The 21,395-nt window shown below is 31.8% G+C and overlaps 1 protein-coding gene and 1 long non-coding RNA gene across 14 annotated transcripts; both read right to left on the bottom strand.

Moving 5' to 3' along the window:
• Nucleotides 1-4,994: 4,994 nt before the first annotated feature.
• Nucleotides 4,995-18,149, bottom strand: LOC107937039 (uncharacterized). 13 transcript variants are annotated; one of them, XR_005901253.1, is made up of 13 exons: nt 17,989-18,149; nt 17,596-17,769; nt 15,664-15,747; nt 15,481-15,552; nt 15,335-15,398; nt 11,753-11,871; nt 11,615-11,659; nt 10,548-10,603; nt 9,436-9,495; nt 9,272-9,340; nt 9,145-9,177; nt 7,379-7,775; nt 7,044-7,288 (listed from the first exon to the last, which is right to left on the bottom strand). It is a non-coding gene; the product is annotated as an uncharacterized lncRNA (long non-coding RNA). The 13 variants fall into 13 exon arrangements; XR_005901248.1 differs by having other exon boundaries at nt 9,130-9,177; nt 9,442-9,495; XR_005901247.1 differs by having other exon boundaries at nt 9,442-9,495.
• Nucleotides 5,756-6,965, bottom strand: LOC107942161 (uncharacterized). Its single transcript, XM_041076870.1, has 3 exons — nt 6,592-6,965; nt 6,413-6,514; nt 5,756-6,255 (listed from the first exon to the last, which is right to left on the bottom strand). Exons 1-3 carry the CDS (start codon nt 6,637-6,639, stop codon nt 5,839-5,841), a joined length of 567 nt encoding a protein of 188 aa, XP_040932804.1. The 5' UTR covers nt 6,640-6,965; the 3' UTR covers nt 5,756-5,838.
• Nucleotides 18,150-21,395: the final 3,246 nt, after the last annotated feature.

Raw genomic sequence — 21,395 nt, 5'->3', positions numbered from 1 at the left:
AAGTGGATCCAAAATATTGGGTCGGGTTAACACCAGATCCTTGAAATCTAACTCGACCATACTTTTCAGGACCCAAAACTTCATTAATAATTATGTTATCAATATCCTCAAAATTAACAGAACTATCAGTCGAAGCAGTCGCTTCATACTCTGCCTTTTTATCTTTTAGTTTCTCCTAATAAATTAGTCAAAGAGTTAGAAACGAAATATACAATAAAAAGGAATACAACATAACATTATTTAAATTAAACTAATAAAAACGACGAATTAAAACATTATAATTAAATATTATAAATATTTATAATGAATCAAATTTTATTAAGTAAATATACCATAATTTCTGCAGCCGCAGATGTCATCGGAGTTCCATCTTTTTCCTGTGCGTAATGTTAAAAAGCTGAAGGCGTCTAACATTTTGACCAGACGAGACTTCCTACAATATAGTAGTAAAAATATTATTTAATAGTAAAAAGTCATTAATACTTGATAGAATTAATAAATCCATAGTACCGCGGCCTGAGCTACACAAGCAAAACTTCTCGACCCTGCCGTGTGCGTAAATTTTTGTTTTTGCCTGCTGCTTTTCCAACTCGCTCATGGTCCTACATAATAAAATTATTATTACGTATATAGTAAATACTATAAACCGAAAAATTTATAAGAGTTTGCAAGTACATAATACCTCTCATTTCTTCGAATTCCAAAATCGAACCGCATCTTCCCATTGGTACCTCAGCATTCCCGGTGGGACATTTTGCAATTTTTCTTCGAGGCTTATGGGTTTTTTAAAATATTCTTTTTTCAAAATGCTTTTATGGTCTCTCCATTTTTTACCCAATGCCTTCTTGATATAGGCATCAGAGACCTCTAAAGCAAACCTCTCCTAAAAAACACAAGTTTAGGAAATAAATATAAATGAAACTTAAAACCAAAGTATTATAAATTACATTAACGTTTTGTTACCTTAATATTAGAGAGAGCTTGATTTTTATTGCTATCGGGCATGTTATGCCATGATTCGTAGTTGATGGGCAACATATTGGCATTTCGTGCTATAATGCCCAAATAGCCTACTAAAAGTCGAGCTTCTTGTCCAACAGGCTGACCATGGCTGTTTCTAGTTACTTTGACACGCTCGACAGAATTTAAGTTATATAAATCTGTTAGAAGCGTACGTCCTCGACCTCTGCGCGTCCCACCATTTTCAGCTGAAAAATAATATATTATTACTATATTAAAATTTAAAAATAAATCAGTAATAAAATTTAATACAATTTGTAAAATAAACTTAACATTACTTTGAAATTCCACAGACTCGTCAAGTGTCTCCGGCACGCTTGAAGATCCAACAACTGTCTGCTGTTCAATACTTACTTCTTCCGAATTTGTAGTATTCTGTACAATACTAAGATCTCTTAATCTTCTTCTAGGCATTTTTCCTGCAACACATAAAATAGTTAAAATTTTAGTAAGAAATAACAACAATAGTAAATATAAAATAGTTAAATTATATAACATGACCAATGTTAAAATTATAAAATTACATATAAATAAAAAATCATAAAATCTTACTACATCATAAATCGTAAATATCTTCGTCCACATCCTCACGAACCCATTGAAATTGTGTACTAGTACTAGGGATATTTTCATTTAAGTTTTGTTCTGGAAAAGGTAAAGTTTCTGATCTTTCAACGATGTCATCTCTACTTCCATTCCCCACGTCAAACAAGTCTCTAGGGGTGTTTTGGAGTACAACGTACCAATCCTCATCAATTGGATTTTTCGAGTAAAAAACTTGTTTAACTTGAGAAGAAAATACATACGGCTCGTCTATCAAAGGTTCTCCAGTGTGAATTAATTGAGAGAAATTCACCATTGTAAAACCAAACTGATCATTTTTAATTCCGCGAGCAGTATTAGCATCAGCCCAATCACATCGAAATAAGACAACTTTCCATTTTCCATAGCAATCCAACTCAATAATGTCGGTTAGAAGTCCGTAATACTCCAAATTTCCCTCGACAGGATTACTGTCCCTAGCACTAGCGTAACTTGTAATTAAAGAATTAACAACTACTCCACAATTTTGAGTTCTCCTCAATCTTTCGCGATATTTGGTATGAAATCTGAATCCATTCATGATGAAGCCACTATATCTTTTTACTACTCGATTCAAACCTTGAGAAAGCCATTTAACTTCGTCATTAACGACATTCCCACTCCAAACCTATTGAATCAAAAGTAAATTGAGTAATTGTAAATGTTATGAGAAAACATTATTATTTGTCAATAAAATGTTGAGTTGCATACCGTTTGGCTTAACAATTCATGAAAATATTCTGCGAATAACCTATTAATCTCGCGATGTTGTAATCTTCGTGAGCGTGAACGAGATCTTAAGATTTGTTTGTACTCACTATGTTAAAAACATGTTTAATTCGTTAAAAAATAAACAAATAAAAAAAGATGAATATTTATCATATTCTAGAACTTACTTGCGTAATTGTTCAAGTGCATCGTGGTGGAAAAGAACATATCTATGTGCTTGTATCCAAGATCGGTCATCTAATTCTGCAATTTCAACTTTGCCGATTGGTTCTCCATAACTTTGAAATAAATAAGTTTCGGCCAAGTTAGGATCATTGAGTCCGGCATTTCTACTTGGTCTATTCAATCTTGTTTCAACATCTTCTAAATATCTAGAAAAGAATGTCATACACTCATTTGCCAAGTAGCCTTCAGCAATTGATCCTTCCGGATAACGCTTGTTATGGCAATAAGACTTCAATTTGCTTAGGATCCTAAACACCATATACAACATTATCAAAACTGGTAACTATAAGTATAAAGGTGAATGCCTTTGAAATAAATTAGCACCTTTCAATTGGATACATCCAACGATAGAAAATCGGCCCACCAATTATTGCTTCACGAGGGAGATGAATGACAAGGTGCACCATAATAGTGAAGAAGGAAGGTGGAAAGATCTTCTCTAAATTGCATAATGTCAAAGCGGCTCGATCTTGTACTTTTTCAAGTTCTTCAACATTCAGAACTTTGCCACAAATTGCTTTCATTATATTGGACAGTTCAATTATACAGGACGTTACCTTCTTTGACATACAACACCGTAAAGCAACTGGAAGTAGATCTTGCATCAAGATGTGATAGTCATGTGATTTTAATGAATATAGTCTTCGATCTTTAAGACTTACACATCGAGATATATTTGATGCATACGCATCCGGAACCTTTATATCCTTCAACACCATGCAGAACATTTCTTTCTCTTCCTTTGACATTGCAAAAATTGTAGGCGGCAACCAATATTTTCCATTAGGAAGTACTTGGGGATGAAGATCACGCCTAATGCCCATGTGAACTAAATCAAGTCGACACTGAAGATTATCTTTTGATTTACCATCGACGTTCAAAATTGTCTGGATGATGTTCTCGCAGACATTCTTCTCAATATGCATCACATCAAGATTGTGGCATAATATGTGATGCTCCCAATAAGGCAACTAAAAAAATACTTATTTTCTTCCACAAGTCCACCTCATTAGGGTCATCCTCCTCGTCAGATTCATCATCAGATTCATCCCTCGATCGTCTATTTGTTTGCCTGTTAGATGGTTAATTCAGCTTCCCGTAACTGAAATCCATATCTTTTAACATGAATAAGATTTCAGATCCAATGGTCTGCTCAGGAGCTTTTTTTAACTCTTCAGTACCGTCAAATAAGCCCTCTGAAATCTATAGCTATGATTTTCATCTAACCACCGACGATGCCCCATATAGCAGAACTTTTTCCCATTATATAACCACTGTGAACACGTTTGAGCAGCACAACAAGGACAAGCATAACGTCCTCTGGTACTCTAACCAGATAAATTCTCATATGCCGGGAAATCATTAATTGTCCACAGCAAAGCAGCACGTAGGTAAAAGTTCTTCTTTCTCAATACATCATACGTCTCAACACTCGTCCATAATTGTTTTAACTCTTCAATAAGTGGCTGCAGATGTATGTCAATATCATTTTCGAAGCCTTTCTCTCCGGGGATAATCATAGATAATATCAAAGAAGATTGCTTCATGCAGAGCCATGGAGGCAAATTATAAGGAACAAGGACTACAGGCCAAGTACTGTACGAGGTGCTCATGATTTTAAAAGGATTAAATCCGTAAGATGCTAACCTAAGCCTTACACTCCGAGGATCACTTGCAAAGCTTAAAAATTTATTGTCAAATGATTTCCATGCTAAAGAATCTGCAAGATGCCTTAATAATCCATCATCCGTTCGTTGATCATGATGCCACGTCATAAACTTGGCTGTCTTTGACGACATGAATAGCCTTTGAAGCCATGGGATTAGCGGGAAATATCGCAAAATCTTGTTCGGCTTCCTTATTGACTGTGGCCCATATTCATCCTCATTAACATCTTCTGCATCTCTATTCATCCAACGAGATTTACCGCAAACATGACAAGACTGTTGATTTCTTCGATCACCCCAATACAACATGCAATCATTTGGGCAACTATGAATTTTGTTGTACCCAAGGCCCAAATCTTTTATCACTTTCTTCATGTCTTTACATGATTGAGGGATTTTTGCAAACGGGAACATTTCTCTCAAAAGCTCTAACAGCATTGTCAAAGAGTTTCCGGTCCACCCTCCCAAACATTTTAAGTGGAAAAAGCGAATACAGAATGACATTTTCGAAACTTTTGATCCCTCATAAAGTTCTTCATTCATTTCACCAAGTAACGTATAGAACTTCGCCACTTCTTCATTTGGTTGTTCATCCGGTACACTTATTCTCGTTTCCATAAAAGTATTCCCACCGATATTATAATCATCGGATGCAACATAGTTTGGTGAAAATGATTGAAAACATTCACTCTGCATATTAAGTGCATCCCGCATCATACTTTCCATGTCATCTTCTCTAACATCCTGACGGTAACCACTATAAGGATAACCCAGATTAATCGTCGAAGAGGCTCCACTAGGTGTACACTCTCCATAGCAAATCTATTTTTTATACCCCCGAATGAAGCCATCAACAATTAGATGTTCGTAGACAACTTCACGATAATGCCAATAGATATTGCCACACTTCTTACACGGGCAAAGAATCATATTCTCTTGGCTTGAATTGTAAAATGCAAAATCTAAATAAGATTCCACTCCATTTTGATACTCGTTGCTTGCCCTTGAGAAATTCATCCAAGTCCTATCCATTTCGTAGTTGTTGAAGTCTAAAGTTGGCAATAAGTTACACAGGTAAGTTGTTTATTATGTAAGTCTTGATCACTACAGGAAAACAGACTTTTAGCGGCGTTTTTTTTGCCTTTAGCCGCAAAAAATGTCGCTATATGCAGCACCACAAAAAACGCCGCTAAAGACCAAGACCTTTAGCGGCGCTCTTATAAAAACGCCGCCAAAGACCAAGACCTTTAGCGGCGCTTTTATAAAAACGCCGCTAAATACCTGTACTTTTTGCGGCGCTTTTTTAAAAAACGCCGCTATATACATGTACTTTTAGTGGGGCTTTTATAAAAAACGCCGCTATAGACCTGTACTTTTAACGGCGCTTTTTTAAAAAACGCCGCTAATTTGTCCAGTTTTGCAATATGTATTTTTACACCTATATCCAACCCTCCTGCAAGAAATTCAAGAAATTCAATATAACATGAAATCCAACCCAACCAAAACACGCAAATTTAAATAATACAAAATTATACAAAAAATATATTATATAAATTGGAAATAAATATTCAAAATATTCTTAAAATAATGTTAAAAGTTACAAGAAAACAAATGTCTATGATGGCGGATTTTGAAATTGGTGGAACATAGTCATCATAGACTGAAGCTGCTGCTGGAGTTCATTGTATTTCCTGTTCTGCTCCGCCTCCCTCGCTGCTGCCTCTGCCTCCCTCGCTGCTGCCTCCGCTCTAAGTTGAGAAATTTGCTCATCTATGCTAGCTTGTATCTGAACTATCTGATCTTTTAACCTCTGAACTTCAGCTTGACTTTGACTCCCGGAAGGCATGTATTGGTGCGAGGTAGATCCAAAATATTGGGTCGGGTTAACACCAGATCCTTGAAATCTAACCCGACCATACCTTTCAGGACCCAAAACTTCATTAATAATTTTGTTATCAATATCCTCAAAATTAACAGAACTATCAGTCGAAGCAGTCGCTTCATACTCTGCCTTCTTATCTTTTAGTTTCTCCTAATAAATCAGTTAAAGAGTTAGAAACGAAATATACAATAAAAAGGAATACAACATAACATTATTTAAATTACACTAATAAAAACGAAGAATTAAAACATTATGATTAAATATTATAAATATTTATAATGAATCAATTTTTATTAAGTAAATATACCATAATTTCTGCAGCCTCAGATGACATCGGAGTTCCATCTTTTTTCCTGTGCGTAATGTCAAAAAGTTGAAGGCGTCCAACTTTTTGACCAGACGAGGCTTCCTACAATATAGTAGTAAAAATATTATTTAATAGTAAAAAGTGATTAATACTTGATAGAATTAATAAATCCATAGTACCTCGGCCTGAGCTGCACAAGCAAAACTTTTCGACCCTGCCGTGTGCATAAATTTTTGTTTTTGCCTGCTGCTTGTTCCAACTCGCTTACGGTCCTACATAATGAAATTATTATTACGTATATAGTAAATACTATAAACCGAAAAATTTATAAGAGTTTGCAAGTACATAATACCTCTCCTTTCTTCGAATTCCAAAATCGAACCGCATCTTCCCATTGGTACCTCAGCATTCCCGGTGGGACATTTTGCAATTTTTCTTCGAGGCTTATGGGTTTTTTAAAATATTCTTTTTTCAAAATGCTTTTATTGTCTCTCCATTTTTTACCCAATGCCTTCTTGATATAGGCATCAGAGACCTCTAAAGCAAACCTATCCTAAAAAACACAAGTTTAGGAAGTAAATATAAATGAAACTTAAACAAAAGTATTATAATTACATTAACGTTTTGTTACCTTAATATTAGAGAGAGCTTGATTTTTATTGCTATCAGGCATGTTATGCCATGATTCGTAGTTGATGGGCAACATATTGGCATTTCGTGCTATAATGCCCAAATAGCCTGCTAAAAGTCGAGCTTCTTGTCCAACAGGCTGACCATGGCTGTTTCTAGTTACTTTGACACGCTCGACAGAATTTAAGTTATATAAATCTGTTAGAAGCGTACGTCCTCGACCTCTGCGCGTCCCACCATTTTCAGCTGAAAAATAATAAATTATTACTATATTGAAATTTAAAAATAAATCAGGAATAAAATTTAATACAATTTGTAAAATAAACTTAACATTACTTTGAACTTCCACAAACTCGTCAAGTGTCTCCGGCACGCTTGAAGATCCAACAACTGTCTGTTGTTCAGTACTTACTTCTTCCGAATTTGTAGTATTCTGTACAATACTAAGGATAACCCGGATTAATCGTCGAAGAGGCTCCACTAGTTGTACACTCTCTATGGAAAATCCATTTTTTATACCCCCGAATGAAGCCATCAACAATTAGATGTTCGTAGACAACTTCACGATAATGCCAATAGATATTGCCACACTTCTTACACAGGCAAAGAATCATATTCTCTTGGCTTGAATTGTGAAATGCAAAATCTAAAAAAGATTGCACTCCATTTTGATACTCGTTGCTTGCCCTTGAGAAATTCATCCAAGTCCTATCCATTTCGTAGTTGTTGAAGTCTAAAGTTGGCAATAAGTTTCACGAGTAAGTTGTTTATTATGTAAGTCTTGATATGATATATATTTATGTTTTATGTAAGTTATGTAGATTATGTAAGTTATGAAATTTGAACTTTTAAACTATATGCTTTTAAGGAAATTATTAGATTAAACTACTTGTATTAGTTAAGTTATGTAAGTTGTTATGTACGTTATGTGAGTTATGTAATTTATTTAAGTAATGATCAATATTAATACTATTTTGATAAAAATTAGTTATAATATATTTAAACAATGATTAATAATGTTATGTTGATAAAATAATTTATAATTGGCCATTCAGTCGTTGAAATTTTTAATTCTTTTTTAAGGTCAATAGAATTATTTATAAGCTCCATAGAACTTTTTTGGAAATCTTATTAATATAACAAAATTTTAAAGACATTTAAAAATATTAAATATTAAAATCAAACATGTTTAATATAACAAAATAGTAATTTGAATATAATAATATCAAGAAAGAATCGTAGTTTAATTTTTATAAGTAAATTGGAAATAAATTAAGGTTATATAAATATTCAATAGCAATAGAACTTTTTTCAATTCTTTTTGAATTTTTTAAGATTCATCATACGTGGCATTGTTACACCTAGGGAAGATCCATTATATCTTGCAGCTCGATATAAGGCAACCCGTCAGGTTTCCAGCCTATGTACTTTGAATCTTTAAAATATTTAAAATAAGGAATGGACAAGCAAGCTACATATATGGTAATAAAATTAATTCATACTTAAGTTGAATCAAATAATACTTAAGTTGAACCAAAATATAAAAACTTATTCATACTTATTCATACTTCAAATAATAATTAATAATACTATTTTGATAAAAATTAGTTATAACTTTTAAAGACATTTAAAAATATTAAATATTAAAATCAAACATGTTTAATATAACAAAATAGTAATTTGAATATAATAATATCAAGAAAGAATCGTAGTTTAATTTTTATAAGTAAATTGGAAATAAATTAAGGTTATATAAATATTCAATAGCGATAGAACTTTTTTCAATTCTTTTTGAATTTTTTAAGATTCATCATACGTGGCGTTGTTACACCTAGGGAGGATCCATTATATCTTGCAGCTCGATATAAGGCAACCCGTCAGGTTTCCAGCCTATATACTTTGAATCTTTAAAATATTTAAAATAAGGTTGGAGAGAAGGTCAGCTATTGTTGTAATTATAATGGACAAGCAAGCTACATATATGGTAATAAAATTAATTCATACTTATTCATACTTCAAATAATTAATACTATAAGGTCAGGTTTCCAGCCTATGTACTTTGAATCTTTAAAATATTTAAAACGTACCTTAATAAAACGTACCTGGTCTACTCCACTCTCACCAGCAAACAGAGGCTGGAGTCCAAAAAGTAATATTTGTTAAGTAATTTAAAGTGAAAATGCATAGAAATAAGGAAAAAAATTTAACAACTAAACGGCCTGTACGTACCTAGAACAAATGTCAATGGCTGTGGTGTATTTAGTTGCACCAAATATTATTTCAGGTGCTCGATAGTACCTAGAATAGATGTAAGATTATAAGAGTAGCACCAAATATATTTCAGTTTCAGCAAATATAAAAACTTTATCTATATCAGTTTTGCAAGTGCCCACTTGTACCAGGATCAAAGACACTGCCAATGAAGCTGTACACCTCAGCAAAATCTGGCAAAACTGCACAGTAAACACATAAGTTGGATAGAAACATGAAAACAGACCAAAGAACATCTAAAAAACCAAAATGGAATCACCATTATTATGTAAACATGAAAATGCACAGTTTTAAACAAACCAACCTTGCATGTGCAGAATCATACTCCATAAAACTCATAAACATTAACTTCTCCTAACCAGAATACCAACTTTATGTTTACAGAGGCCTTGATGAAAACTAACATAACTATCGTCCAACTAAATTCAAATTAAACTCTAGCTGAGAGGTTAAACCTGGTACACCCAAGTCCTAAACTCCTTTTGCGGTGATTACATTGTTAGAAACGAGATGGCATGAGGGCAAAGGAATAAAGCCCATTAAAATGAGAAACACAAATAACTATCGTTTGAATCGAACACTAAGGCACTTTCCTGTCTTAAAAGAATAAACAATGCTGTGATATTTTTATTTTTCTGAATTCTGATACACATCACACATAACGTTGTACATAAGTTTCCGAATGTTAAATCATTGTCGTAATCTAAAGACTTAATGTCTTTTAAATTTTAATTAAGATTTATGATAATATATTAAATTAAACATAAATCTACATCGTTAATATCAAATCCAACTCTTGTTGGCCCACAAAACAAGTCTCAAGAATATTCCACCCTATTACCAAATTAATGATGTAAATGTACATTATTCGGACAAAAAACATCATATTTGATAGAAATATAATAAATTTTAGGTTAAATTCATAAAAAACCATTTTAATGGGACCCTTGAAAAAATTATAATAATGAAATGCAATTGTTTAAGAAACATTGGATAATAATGATTTGAATTTGTTTAAGGGAATTAATCATGGAGAGTGTTGAAGATTAAATAATGATGGTGGCTAGCTAAAGCTTGAAAGCTAAAGAGAAAACATAACATGTGAGAATGGGAATCTACTTGGGGAAACATGGAATCTCCAAATGAACCTAGAATGAGGGGGATACATAGTCTAATTGCTCGACATCAAACCAAATGAACTCAGAAAAAGAAGCAGGTCTGTAGCAAGACAAACCTTGGAGGAAAACACGGAGCTATGTAATCATAAATATCTCCAAGCTCTTCTCCAAGCTAATTATCAAAAAGAAAAAGAAAAAAAGAAAAAGAAAATCACACGCATCAAATACAAAAGCAAATTTCTCTAAAGAAAAGGTCAGAACTAAAAAAAAAAGAAAACTAAAAAATGCTACAAGCAAAAACTATTAGCAATCAAACTTGAGCTCCCATGATATACACACACGTGTATGTATGTATGCATGTGTAGAGGATATGAAATGAATAACTATCATGATACACACACGTGTATGCATGTATGCATGTGTAGAGGATATGAAATGAATAACTATCATGATAGGCTACAGAAGTCAATGTTGAAAGTGCAACAAGAGATGAAGTGTCATGAGCATTTCACAAAGAATATTTGCTATATGCTTATCAAGATATTAATACCATATTAACCCAGAACAAGAAACCTTTAGACTATAACTTAAATGACAGGCATAGAAAGATGACTTAGATAAATGTGTTTTTAAAGTCCCCAAATGGCAATTTAGCCAAAATTGCAATTATACTATGTAAACCTAGAATCTAATTTTAAAAAAGAAAAATAAACATGCAAGTTTCTTAACAAAAATATGATAAGCCGACAATTGTAGATACCCCATATATCATAAGCTTAGTATGATTTGATTTTTCTAAAGGAACTAAAAATTCCTTGTTGCAACTACTCAAATCATTATATCATCTCTAATCTTTCCCATTATATGGAATGATTTACATTAAGTAATTTATGTATTATATTGTGGACTAGGGCTGGGTAATATAAAACTTTGCTGCTATCAATTATCTTTCAGCTAAATTGAAGCATGATTGTGAATTCCATGTAAAACCTTTATTAAGCTTCTTCTAAGTTTATTTTTCTAACAATGTTTTAGTTTTTATCACTAACTTGAAGTGTTTAAATAATTTCTATGCAGAACAGCAACCAATGTCCTAAATTACCATATGTGGGCTATTTTGAAGTCCCTTGAGTAAGAATCAGACACAAAGTTAGAAACCAATATAATGATCAGTTGAGCATACCGTTTTAACTTCCTCCAGAGCTACTTTTAGGTCCTCGTAGACAAGCTGGGGTAAAAAATACCATTAGAATCATATGAAAGGTTAAGAAGGATTCAATATACCATTCTCATGTACTATGTTGATTATTACAAAAAGTACCTCTGTCAAAAGGTGGTTGAACCGCTCTTCAACTGTCTTCCTTATTTGCTCATAGCATTTATCCTTGTAGCCTTTCCCCTAAACCTTCAACTTTTGCTGTGCTAAATTTTTAGAAGAAGCTGCAGACTTGGTAGATTTTATACATTGTCATAAAGGATAACTTTAACATATAATTATTAATTGATCATTCAAAAGCGTTAACAATAGTTTGCAAATAAAATATGTGGTAGTAAACAATCACACCAGATACATACTTGCCAGCTCTGACCGTCGACGAGAGGAAAGGGAAACTAGTTAGGAATTTCGGGTATGGGGGAACAGATTAAGGGAAAAAAAGGGGACTTGGGGAAAGTGTTAGGGATTTCGGGTTTGGGGAATTAGGGGATGATTTGGGGAAAAAGAAAGAGGTATTTGTTTTAGGGATTTGGGGAAGGAAGACGAGATGGGGGAAACTGACTTAGCAAAAAAATGAAACCGATTTCGGGTAAAGGGCATAAACCTCAGGAGAGAAAAAACGATGCCGTTTCAAATAAGGAAAATTTGTGGCGTTTTCAGCAACGCGCCTCTAATAAGACCTTTTGCGGCGTTTTCAGCAAAGCGCCACTAACACCTATTTTATCTACACTATAAAACGACGCTGTTCTAATACGCGTTGTGGCGTTTATTATAGAAACGTCGCTAAAGCCACTACTATTCAGAGGAAACGACGTCGTTTTACTCTAATGTATAATGAAATTTTGTGGCGTTTTCTAAAAAAGGCCGCTATTTTCTATCTTTTGCGGCGTTTTATGTATAAACGCCGCTAATACCTGAATATTTTATACAAATTGATCAAAATTTAAAACTATATATTTAGAATTTCTTTTAAATTATATATAAACCCTAAAACCCTAACTATAGTTGAAACTTTAATTTTGATTTAATACACATTTTAAAATACATATATATTATGTATGCATATAAATTAATTAAATAAAAACATGATGCTATTTATTATATCAATAACGTGTAAATATTTTACAAGATCTAGATCAAATTACAGTTCATGTACACAATTGCACACTAAACCACTTTTCATATATATATTTATATATTTTTTAAAATAATATTTTATATATATTTATCTTATATATACATTTATCTTCTAAATTAAAATCCAAAATTATACTCTAAATTTAAAACCCTAAACCTGATACTTTAAACCCTAAACCTTAGACCACAAACACAAAACCCCTAACCCCAAACTTTAAACCCCAAAACCATTCGGTAACCCCTAAACCAACCATAACTCCTAGACCATAAAGCCCAAACTATAAAGTACTCCAAAAACTGTTAACCCTAAATCATAATAAACATATTTTTGGGAATTCGTGTGGCCAATGTTAGTATAGTACAAATTAAAACACACATATATATATGTTTATATTCTTATATTAAATAATATGAGTACGTATATACAAAAATATAACATGAATCTTAGTAAAATCCAAATGTTCTTCAGTTAATTTCTAGCTAATAGTATCATTTCCTTAAACCCTAACCTAAACTTAATTTTTAACATATTTTATTTCAGACATTCTATTTAATCTAAATATATTTAAACAAAAAAAATAGATAATTAAAAATACACAATAGCATTATTATTTATACAAAGTTACATAACTTTAATAAAACAATTAATTCTCTATTGGAACACTCTAGTTATAATGTCCACGATCTGTAAGATATTTCTATGTTATATAAGCTTGGAAATTATACATAGTTCAACCAATGCTAATTCCACATTCAAAATCACCCTTTCTTAATAGCATCCCAGCAGGTAAGAATCTGGAAAGGAAATTATCTCTTAAGAAGTTAATAATTGTCCCATTGTAAACTTTAACCCTAACCTTTAAACCCTAAATCATAATCCATAAACCCCGAATTCATCATAAACCTTCAAATACTAGTTAACTCCTAAACCTTAAACCATAGTTAACTCATAATTAAACTTGCAACTAAACCATATATCTTAAACCATAAACCTTAAACTATAATGATAATTAATTCAATATTTTAAATTCAATACTATCTCTTTTATGATTATATAAGAAAATATTTAATATATTGTATAATCATAAATTTTAATAATTATTGTTTTAGGGGTTATAGATTAGTGTTTATGATTCTTTTTGAGGTTTAGGGGTTATGAGATTCTTAGTGGCGTTTTACCGAAAGCGCCGCTAATGCTCTGGCTTTTAGCGGCGTTTTACCGAAAGCGCCGCTAATGCTATGGCTTTTAGCGACGTTTTACGAAAAGCGCCGCTAATGCTCTGGCTTTTAGCGGCATTTTATCGAAAGCGCCGCTAATGCTCTAGTTTTTAGCGGCGTTTTACCGAAAGCGCCGCTAATGCTCGGTTTTTAGCGGCGTTTTTTTTAGAACGCCGCTATTGCTCTAAATTTTAAAATTTTGGCGGCGGTTTTTAATAAAACGCCGCTAAAAACGCTGCTAAAGCCTTATTTTCCTGTAGTGGATATGATATATATTTATGTTTTATGTAAGTTATGTAGATTATGTAAGTTATGAAATTTGAACTTTAAACTATATGCTTTTAAGGAAATTATTAGATTAAACTACATGTATTAGTTAAGTTATGTAAGTTGTTATGTACGTTATGTGAGTTATGTAAATTATGTAAGTTATGTGAGTTATGTAAGTTGTTATGTAAATTATGTAAGTTATATGAGTTATGTAAGTTATGTAATTTATTTAAGTAATGATCAATATTAATACTATTTTGATAAAAATTAGTTATAACTTTTAAAGACATTTAAAATTATTAAATATTAAAATCAAACATTATTTATATAAAACAATTGTAATTTGAATATAATAATATCAAAAAGAATCGTAGTTTAATTTTTATATTATAATATATTTAAACAATGATCAATATTATTATATTGATAAAATTATTTATAAGTGGCCCTTCAGTCGTTGAAATTTTTAAATCTTTTTTAAGGTCGATAGAATTATTTATAAGCTCCATAGAACTTTTTTTGAAATCTTTTTTTTATACAAATACATTTAAAATTATTAAATATTAAAATCAAACATTATTAATATAAAAAAAATAGTAAATTGAATATAATAATATCAAAAAAGAATCGTAGTTTAATTTTTATAAGTAAATTGGAAATAAATTAAGGTTATAAAAATATTCAATAGTAAATGAGCTCGATAGGACTTTTTTCAAGTCTTTTTGAATTTTTTAAGATTCATCATACGTGGCGTTGTTACACCTAGGGAGGATCCATTATATCTTACAGCTCGATATAAGGCAACCCGTCAGGTTTCCAGCCTATATACTTTGAATCTTTAAAATATTTAAAATAAGGTTGGAGAGAAGGTCAGCTATTGTTGTAATTTTAATGGACAAGCAAGCTACATGGTAATAAAATTAATTCATACTTATTCATACTTATTCATACTCCACTCTCACCAGCAAACAGAGGTTGGAGTCAAAAAAGTAATATTTGTTAAGTAATTTAAAGTGAAAATGCATAGAAATAAGGAAAAAAATTTAGCAACGAAACCTGTACCTAGAACAGATGTCTGTGGTGTATTTAGTTGTACCAAATATTAATTTCAGGTGCTCGATAGTACCTAGAACAGATGTAAGATTATAAGAGTAGCACCAAATATATTTCAGTTTAAGCAAATATAAAAACTTTATCTATATCAGTACCAAATATTAATTCGAAGATTAAATGGCAGCTTCAGTTGAACCAATAGTTGCAGGAGGAGCAGGAAGCAGCAACTGAAATACATACAACATTAATTCACTAATACAGACACATGTAAGATTATAAGAGTAGCACCAAATATATTTCAGTTTAAAAAAATATAAAAACTTTATCTATATCAGTACCAAATATTAATTCGAAGATTAAATGGCAGCTTCAGTTGAACCAATAGTTGTAGGAGGAGCAGGAAGCAGTAACTGATGCTGAATCTGGTCCAAACAGAAAGTGTTTTTTTTTAGTGAAGCAGCAATCAAAAGAAAAATATGATATGCCTTTCTATATATGCCATAGATATTTTGGGTTAACCTTATCTGAATTCCTAAAAGCATCAAAACCAGATAATGGATTCTAATTTTCCCAAATAAGCTAATTTAATTATAGAGAGAAATGAATCAAGCTGAAAAATGAATGTTATCTGCCATAATACGGCTACTTGCTATATTATGCCATGATACAAGCAAATAACATAATTATAACATGAAAACAGAAATATTGCATATTGTATATAATACAAATTATTTATGTATCAAATTTTATAAGAATATAAAATAATTTAAACATGACCGCATCATGAAAAAAACGAATGAACACAGATGGGTACACAAGTTGTCAGGTCTACTTCCATCAAAATCAGATAGTAGAATTCATAAGTAGTTAAAAACTGTAAGAATCAATAATAACTAACTTTAGCTTGTGAAGCAACAAAATGACATAAGCTGACACAGATGGGAAAACATTAGCAAGCTTGCAAGCAGTCAACAAAGCATCTTGAACTCTAGCAATCTGGTAAGTGTTTGAAGTTAAATACATTAGCTTAAGCCATCAATATTTTTGAGGTATTGAGAAGGAAATAAAAGGAAAGCTTTCGATGGTGCAAACACTAACAATGAAAACGAAGGAGGCCATATAACAATGATTTTAGGAAGACTTAAAAAAAAACTTTCTTTTATAACTTTTCAAAGTAATTTTTTTTTTAATTTCAATCTTGTGGGAAAGCAAAAACTATATATGTGGTAATCCATAATATATGCATATACTTGAGAGAGTGCTTTTAGTTGGAGTGGGAAACCAATAATAACAAGTAATAAGATTTCTATCAATCAAATCATCCCCTTTGAAGGCATTGTAATAACAGAATCTGCAGTATATCATCACTAGGAATGATAAAAAAATGAAAAATCAAAACTCAAAAGACATACCCTTAATCATAAGCTTGTGGAAGTTTAAAGTAGCTTATGCCAAACATAGCAGCAACTAGCTGTTATCGACTTAAAAGGATATGCCAAAAAGCTGCAATTAGATACTAATATTTTACCCTTGAGTGCATATAAATCTCCTTTTTACAATTTATTGCATAAAGCTTGTGGAAGTTTAAAGTAGCTTATTCCAAACATAGCAGTAACTAGCTATTATCGACTTAAAAGGATATGCCAAAAAGCTGCAATTAGATACTAATATTTTACCCTTGAGTGCATATAAATCTCCTTTTTACAATTTATTGCATAACATTTCCGAGTCCTAGACTCGTTAATCCACAATTGGCCCCTAAGGCTTGTTTTCAATTCTTTTAACATAACATTTCAAACATATCGATATCAAAACATTCTATTATCAATCATATTTCCAAGTTACCATTTATAATGTCAATTAATTCATTCATTCTAGGGTCCTTCGACTTGTTTGAATCCACTTCAGCCCCTAAGGCTCAGTTTCATTTGATTTACATACTTTGTCATATGATTACTACATTTAGTTTACATTTAATCACCAAACATATTAATAAAATCCTAATAACCTAACTCGGATTTTCAAAACAGATACTCGAATTAGTCAATCTGCATCTCAAACTGACACTGTAATGTATCATCCGCAAAATATCTTAATAAAACCAGACATCAAAAGAAGCAAGTGTTCCTTCCCGTCCCTTGCTTTACCCCCATTTTTACTCTGAGAATATCTTAATAGTTTTGGTTCTCATTTATGTCAAACATCTCAATGAAAAATAGTTAGATAGTTATAAACCAACAAATGATAGCATATGAAAAACCCAGACGTACCAGTATGAAGATAAATCTCTCGATTCATCTACTTCATGCTTTCAACAGCCAGACATGAAGGTAAACAATTGACCGCTTTCAACACGCAAGCGCCATTAACAGAAATACAATTTAAATTGTATAGCCATTGCAACCTTGCTAGCTTTGAACGAACTAATTCAGTGGTATACGCACCTTTGAAAAGAATTGGAAACTTCAATTTAACTGGAATATATAAATATTTACCCCAGAAAAGAGTATAAGAAACTTTAATGGAGTTTGCAAAAAAGGAGATTTATATGCATACCCTTGCTTGCTAACGTTGAAAGTATATGAAAATGGTTGAAATTCCTCCAAAACCCATAGGTTAAACAAAGAAGAAATAAATTGTTCTCAAATAAAAGAACAACTTACCTGATAACAGAAAAGCGATTCAATTCAGATGTATGTTAGCTCGACAATGAATCTTAACCGTGTCTGCTGATTCTTTTGGGGGAAATTTAGGGATTAAAAGAAATTAGAGATTTGGGGAAATCTGTTTTGGGTTGGGGAGAATGGGTGTCGGGCATGAGAAAGAAGCAAACATTTCAAGGAAAACGACACCGTTCAAGGTAAACAATTATGTTTTTTTTGCTTTGTTCAAAAAAAAATTATATCTTTTTGCAAAAAACGCCGCTAATCCACTAAATATCCATTTAAAACGATGCCGTTTACTATTTTAATTTTTTGCGGCGTTAAAAACGCCGCTAATCCCTTAAATCTCCAATTTAATTTTACTTAAATCCCTTAAATCTTTATAAATACTTAAAGTAAATTTATTTAAACCTAATGATATTGTTTTAATTTTTTTTATAAATATATACATGTTATTTTCATTTGATATTTATTAATTTTTTAAATATAAACAAGTTAAATATTTTTAATTATATTTTTTTCTATTAGTTGTTGAATTATATGTAAGTTGTGGATTTAGTCCTTTTACTTTCATTTTGTTATTTTTAGTTATTTCAATTTCAAATTTTAAAATTGTAGTATTAATTAAATGGTAGCTATTAAATTCATTAAGTTTTGCTATTTCTAAAATCTAATGTAACAAACATATTACTCACAAAAAGCCAGTTACAGATTTAACGGTTGTCATTTCTGTCAAAATTAATATTTTAAAATTCGAAAAGTATATATAGGGACCAATAAATGTAACAGCCCGATTTTGGGCCTAGTCGAAACAGTGGTTTCGGGACCACTATTTCGAGGCTAGAGAAAATTATTTTAGTATTATTTTATGTGTTATAATATAATTTTATAAGTGCATGTAAATTTTGGTAAGTTAATTTTAGCAATTTCTAGGCCAATTTCGAAAAAGGACTAAATCGCGTAAAAGGTAAAAGTTGTGTTTTAATACCTAAAGGTGTTAAATTGCCTTGTATCTTAAATTGGGGGTATTTAAAGTGAAATTAGGCCATTGAAAGTGTGATGGCCGGCCATGGGAGACAAAATTGTTGAAAAGTCAAAATTAGGTAAAATTTGGTCACCAATTTTGACTAGTTTTATTATTAACAAATCAAAAAGAAAAAGCTATCATTTTTCTCTTCTCCTTCACCGAAATATGCAGCAAAGAAAGGGCTTTGAAGCTGGAAAATTTCAGCAACATATTTCCCTTGCTTGTAAGTGATTTTAATGTCTTTGCTTGATGATTTTTACATTTTTGGAACCCCTAAAGCATGAGCTTTCATAAGAAGGGGACTATTTTGCAAAATGATGAAGAGTTTAGGGTTTTGCCATGAGAGTAAATGTGTTGTTTGCTATGTTTTTATGGAAGATTATGAGTCCTAGTTGTCTAATAAACAACTTTTGGGAAAGAAATTGCATGAAAACACCTTAAAAAGGGCTAGATTGCTAAGTTGTAAAATGAGTTGTAAATGTGTGAAATAGTTGAAATTATGAGTTGCTATAATTATGAAAATGGTTCATCTAGACTCAAGGAGTAAAAAAATGTGATAAAAATTATTTTACGAGCCTAGGGGTAATTTGGTAATTTTGGCAAAATATAGGGGCAAAATTGTAAAAAAAATTGCCCAAGTGTGTCAATGGACTAATTTGATTAGTACATTGTTTTAATAAGTTGAATGTGATATTTTAGATGATGAAAATCGAGATTTGGACCTAGAACGGAAAGAAATCGATTAAGGGATAATTACGTCTTTTTTTTTCACCTTTGTGGTATCGAGGTAAGTTCATGTGTAAATAATGTAGCATAATTGTTATTTTTAAGTTATTGATGTTAAATATATGATATGCTGATTTTTATCATGAAATATATGCTTTGTGGTTATTTTCGAATAAAATGCAAGTTATGTGTATTATCTGTTAAATATAAAGTGCTACCGAGTATTGGTTTTGGTATTTTACGGAAGATGGCAAGGATATGTGTTCGAGGAAAATCCTGTTTGAACCTTAGGAATAGATTAGGATACAAGTGACATGTCACTAGGATGGTTGAGCATCCGAACTCGTTGAGTTGAGTCCGAGTTCACTTATGGATGCGAATGTTCGAACTCGTTGAGTTGAGTCCGAGTTCGTGAGATGTAACTAGGCATCCGAGCTCGTTGAGTTGAGTCCGAGTTCACTTATGGATGCGAACGCCCGAGCTCGTTGAGTTGAGTCCGAGTTCACTTATGGGCGGGTTATATGGTAGCTTGGCTACATATGTGGCACTTATGTGCAAACTTTCCATGTATTCGAATTATATTCCGATGTGTTCAATGGGTAAAATTCTACTCAAATGGAGGAATACTCGAGATGAAAGGGACGTATTGGTAAATGTTGTGAAATGGATATTTTGAACAGGTATGTACTTAACCCTCGGGTTGAAAACTCGACATAACAACAATATGGTAAGATGGTAAATGAAAATGTGATATGAATGTCTCGGTGATGATTATACAAACGATGTTGTATTAATTTTGTGAACAATGATCATGAATGAGTAATTTAGCATTGACAGATTTGAGTTACTGCAGTAGTGTAACTTTGAAAATACACTAAAAATAGTGGAAAATGAGTTAGAGGCAGAATAAAATACGGGATTAAATCTTAATAAGTCTATTTTCACATGAACGAAACAGGGGAAGAAAAAGAATTCCATATTGTGTGATATTTGAATTCTTGTGAAACAGGGTCTGAATGAATTCAAGATCCCCTGTTATGACTTTAAAAATTAACCAAAAATTGTACAAAAATTATTAAGAACCATAACTTACATGCATGGATTCCTTATTGAGTCTATTTTTATGGGAAATAAACGGCATGGTCGTTGGAATTTTTTATAGGGAGAAATTCGGTTTGTAGTGCACAAGGGTCAGAGTGGTCATACCCTGAAACAGGGGAGACTTTAACTAATAAACTGTACTAATTGGCTCAACCAAAAATTCTAGAAAAAAATTAGTAAGTATACATATGAGTCTAGTTTCAAGACAAATAGACGAGAACATTATTTGAGTCTTGTACTATAAGATAATCGAACTTTAGTACAAAAGGGTCGGAACTATCAGACAGTGAATCAGGGGTAAGTTTGAGGAATAAACTGTACTATTTGGCTTAACAAAAATTCTGGAAATTTTATGGAAGAAAGGAAAATAAGTCTAGTTTCATGGAAAATTAACGGAACTTAATTCGGAGTTTCGTAGCTCCAGATATAAATAATTTAGTGACTGTTGCTCAGAAAGACAGCTTGTAGTGAACTTGAGAATATGTTGTAAACATTGATAAAACAAGTTAATGAGTTGCTTATTGTTTTCATATGAACTTACTAAACGAAAGCT

The sequence above is a fragment of the Gossypium hirsutum genome, chromosome A09 (assembly GCF_007990345.1).
Source record: "Gossypium hirsutum isolate 1008001.06 chromosome A09, Gossypium_hirsutum_v2.1, whole genome shotgun sequence".
Classification (NCBI taxonomy): domain Eukaryota; kingdom Viridiplantae; phylum Streptophyta; class Magnoliopsida; order Malvales; family Malvaceae; genus Gossypium; species Gossypium hirsutum.
The sequence above is the reverse complement of the archived record's forward strand: the minus strand, read 5'-3'. Positions and strand labels throughout refer to the sequence as shown.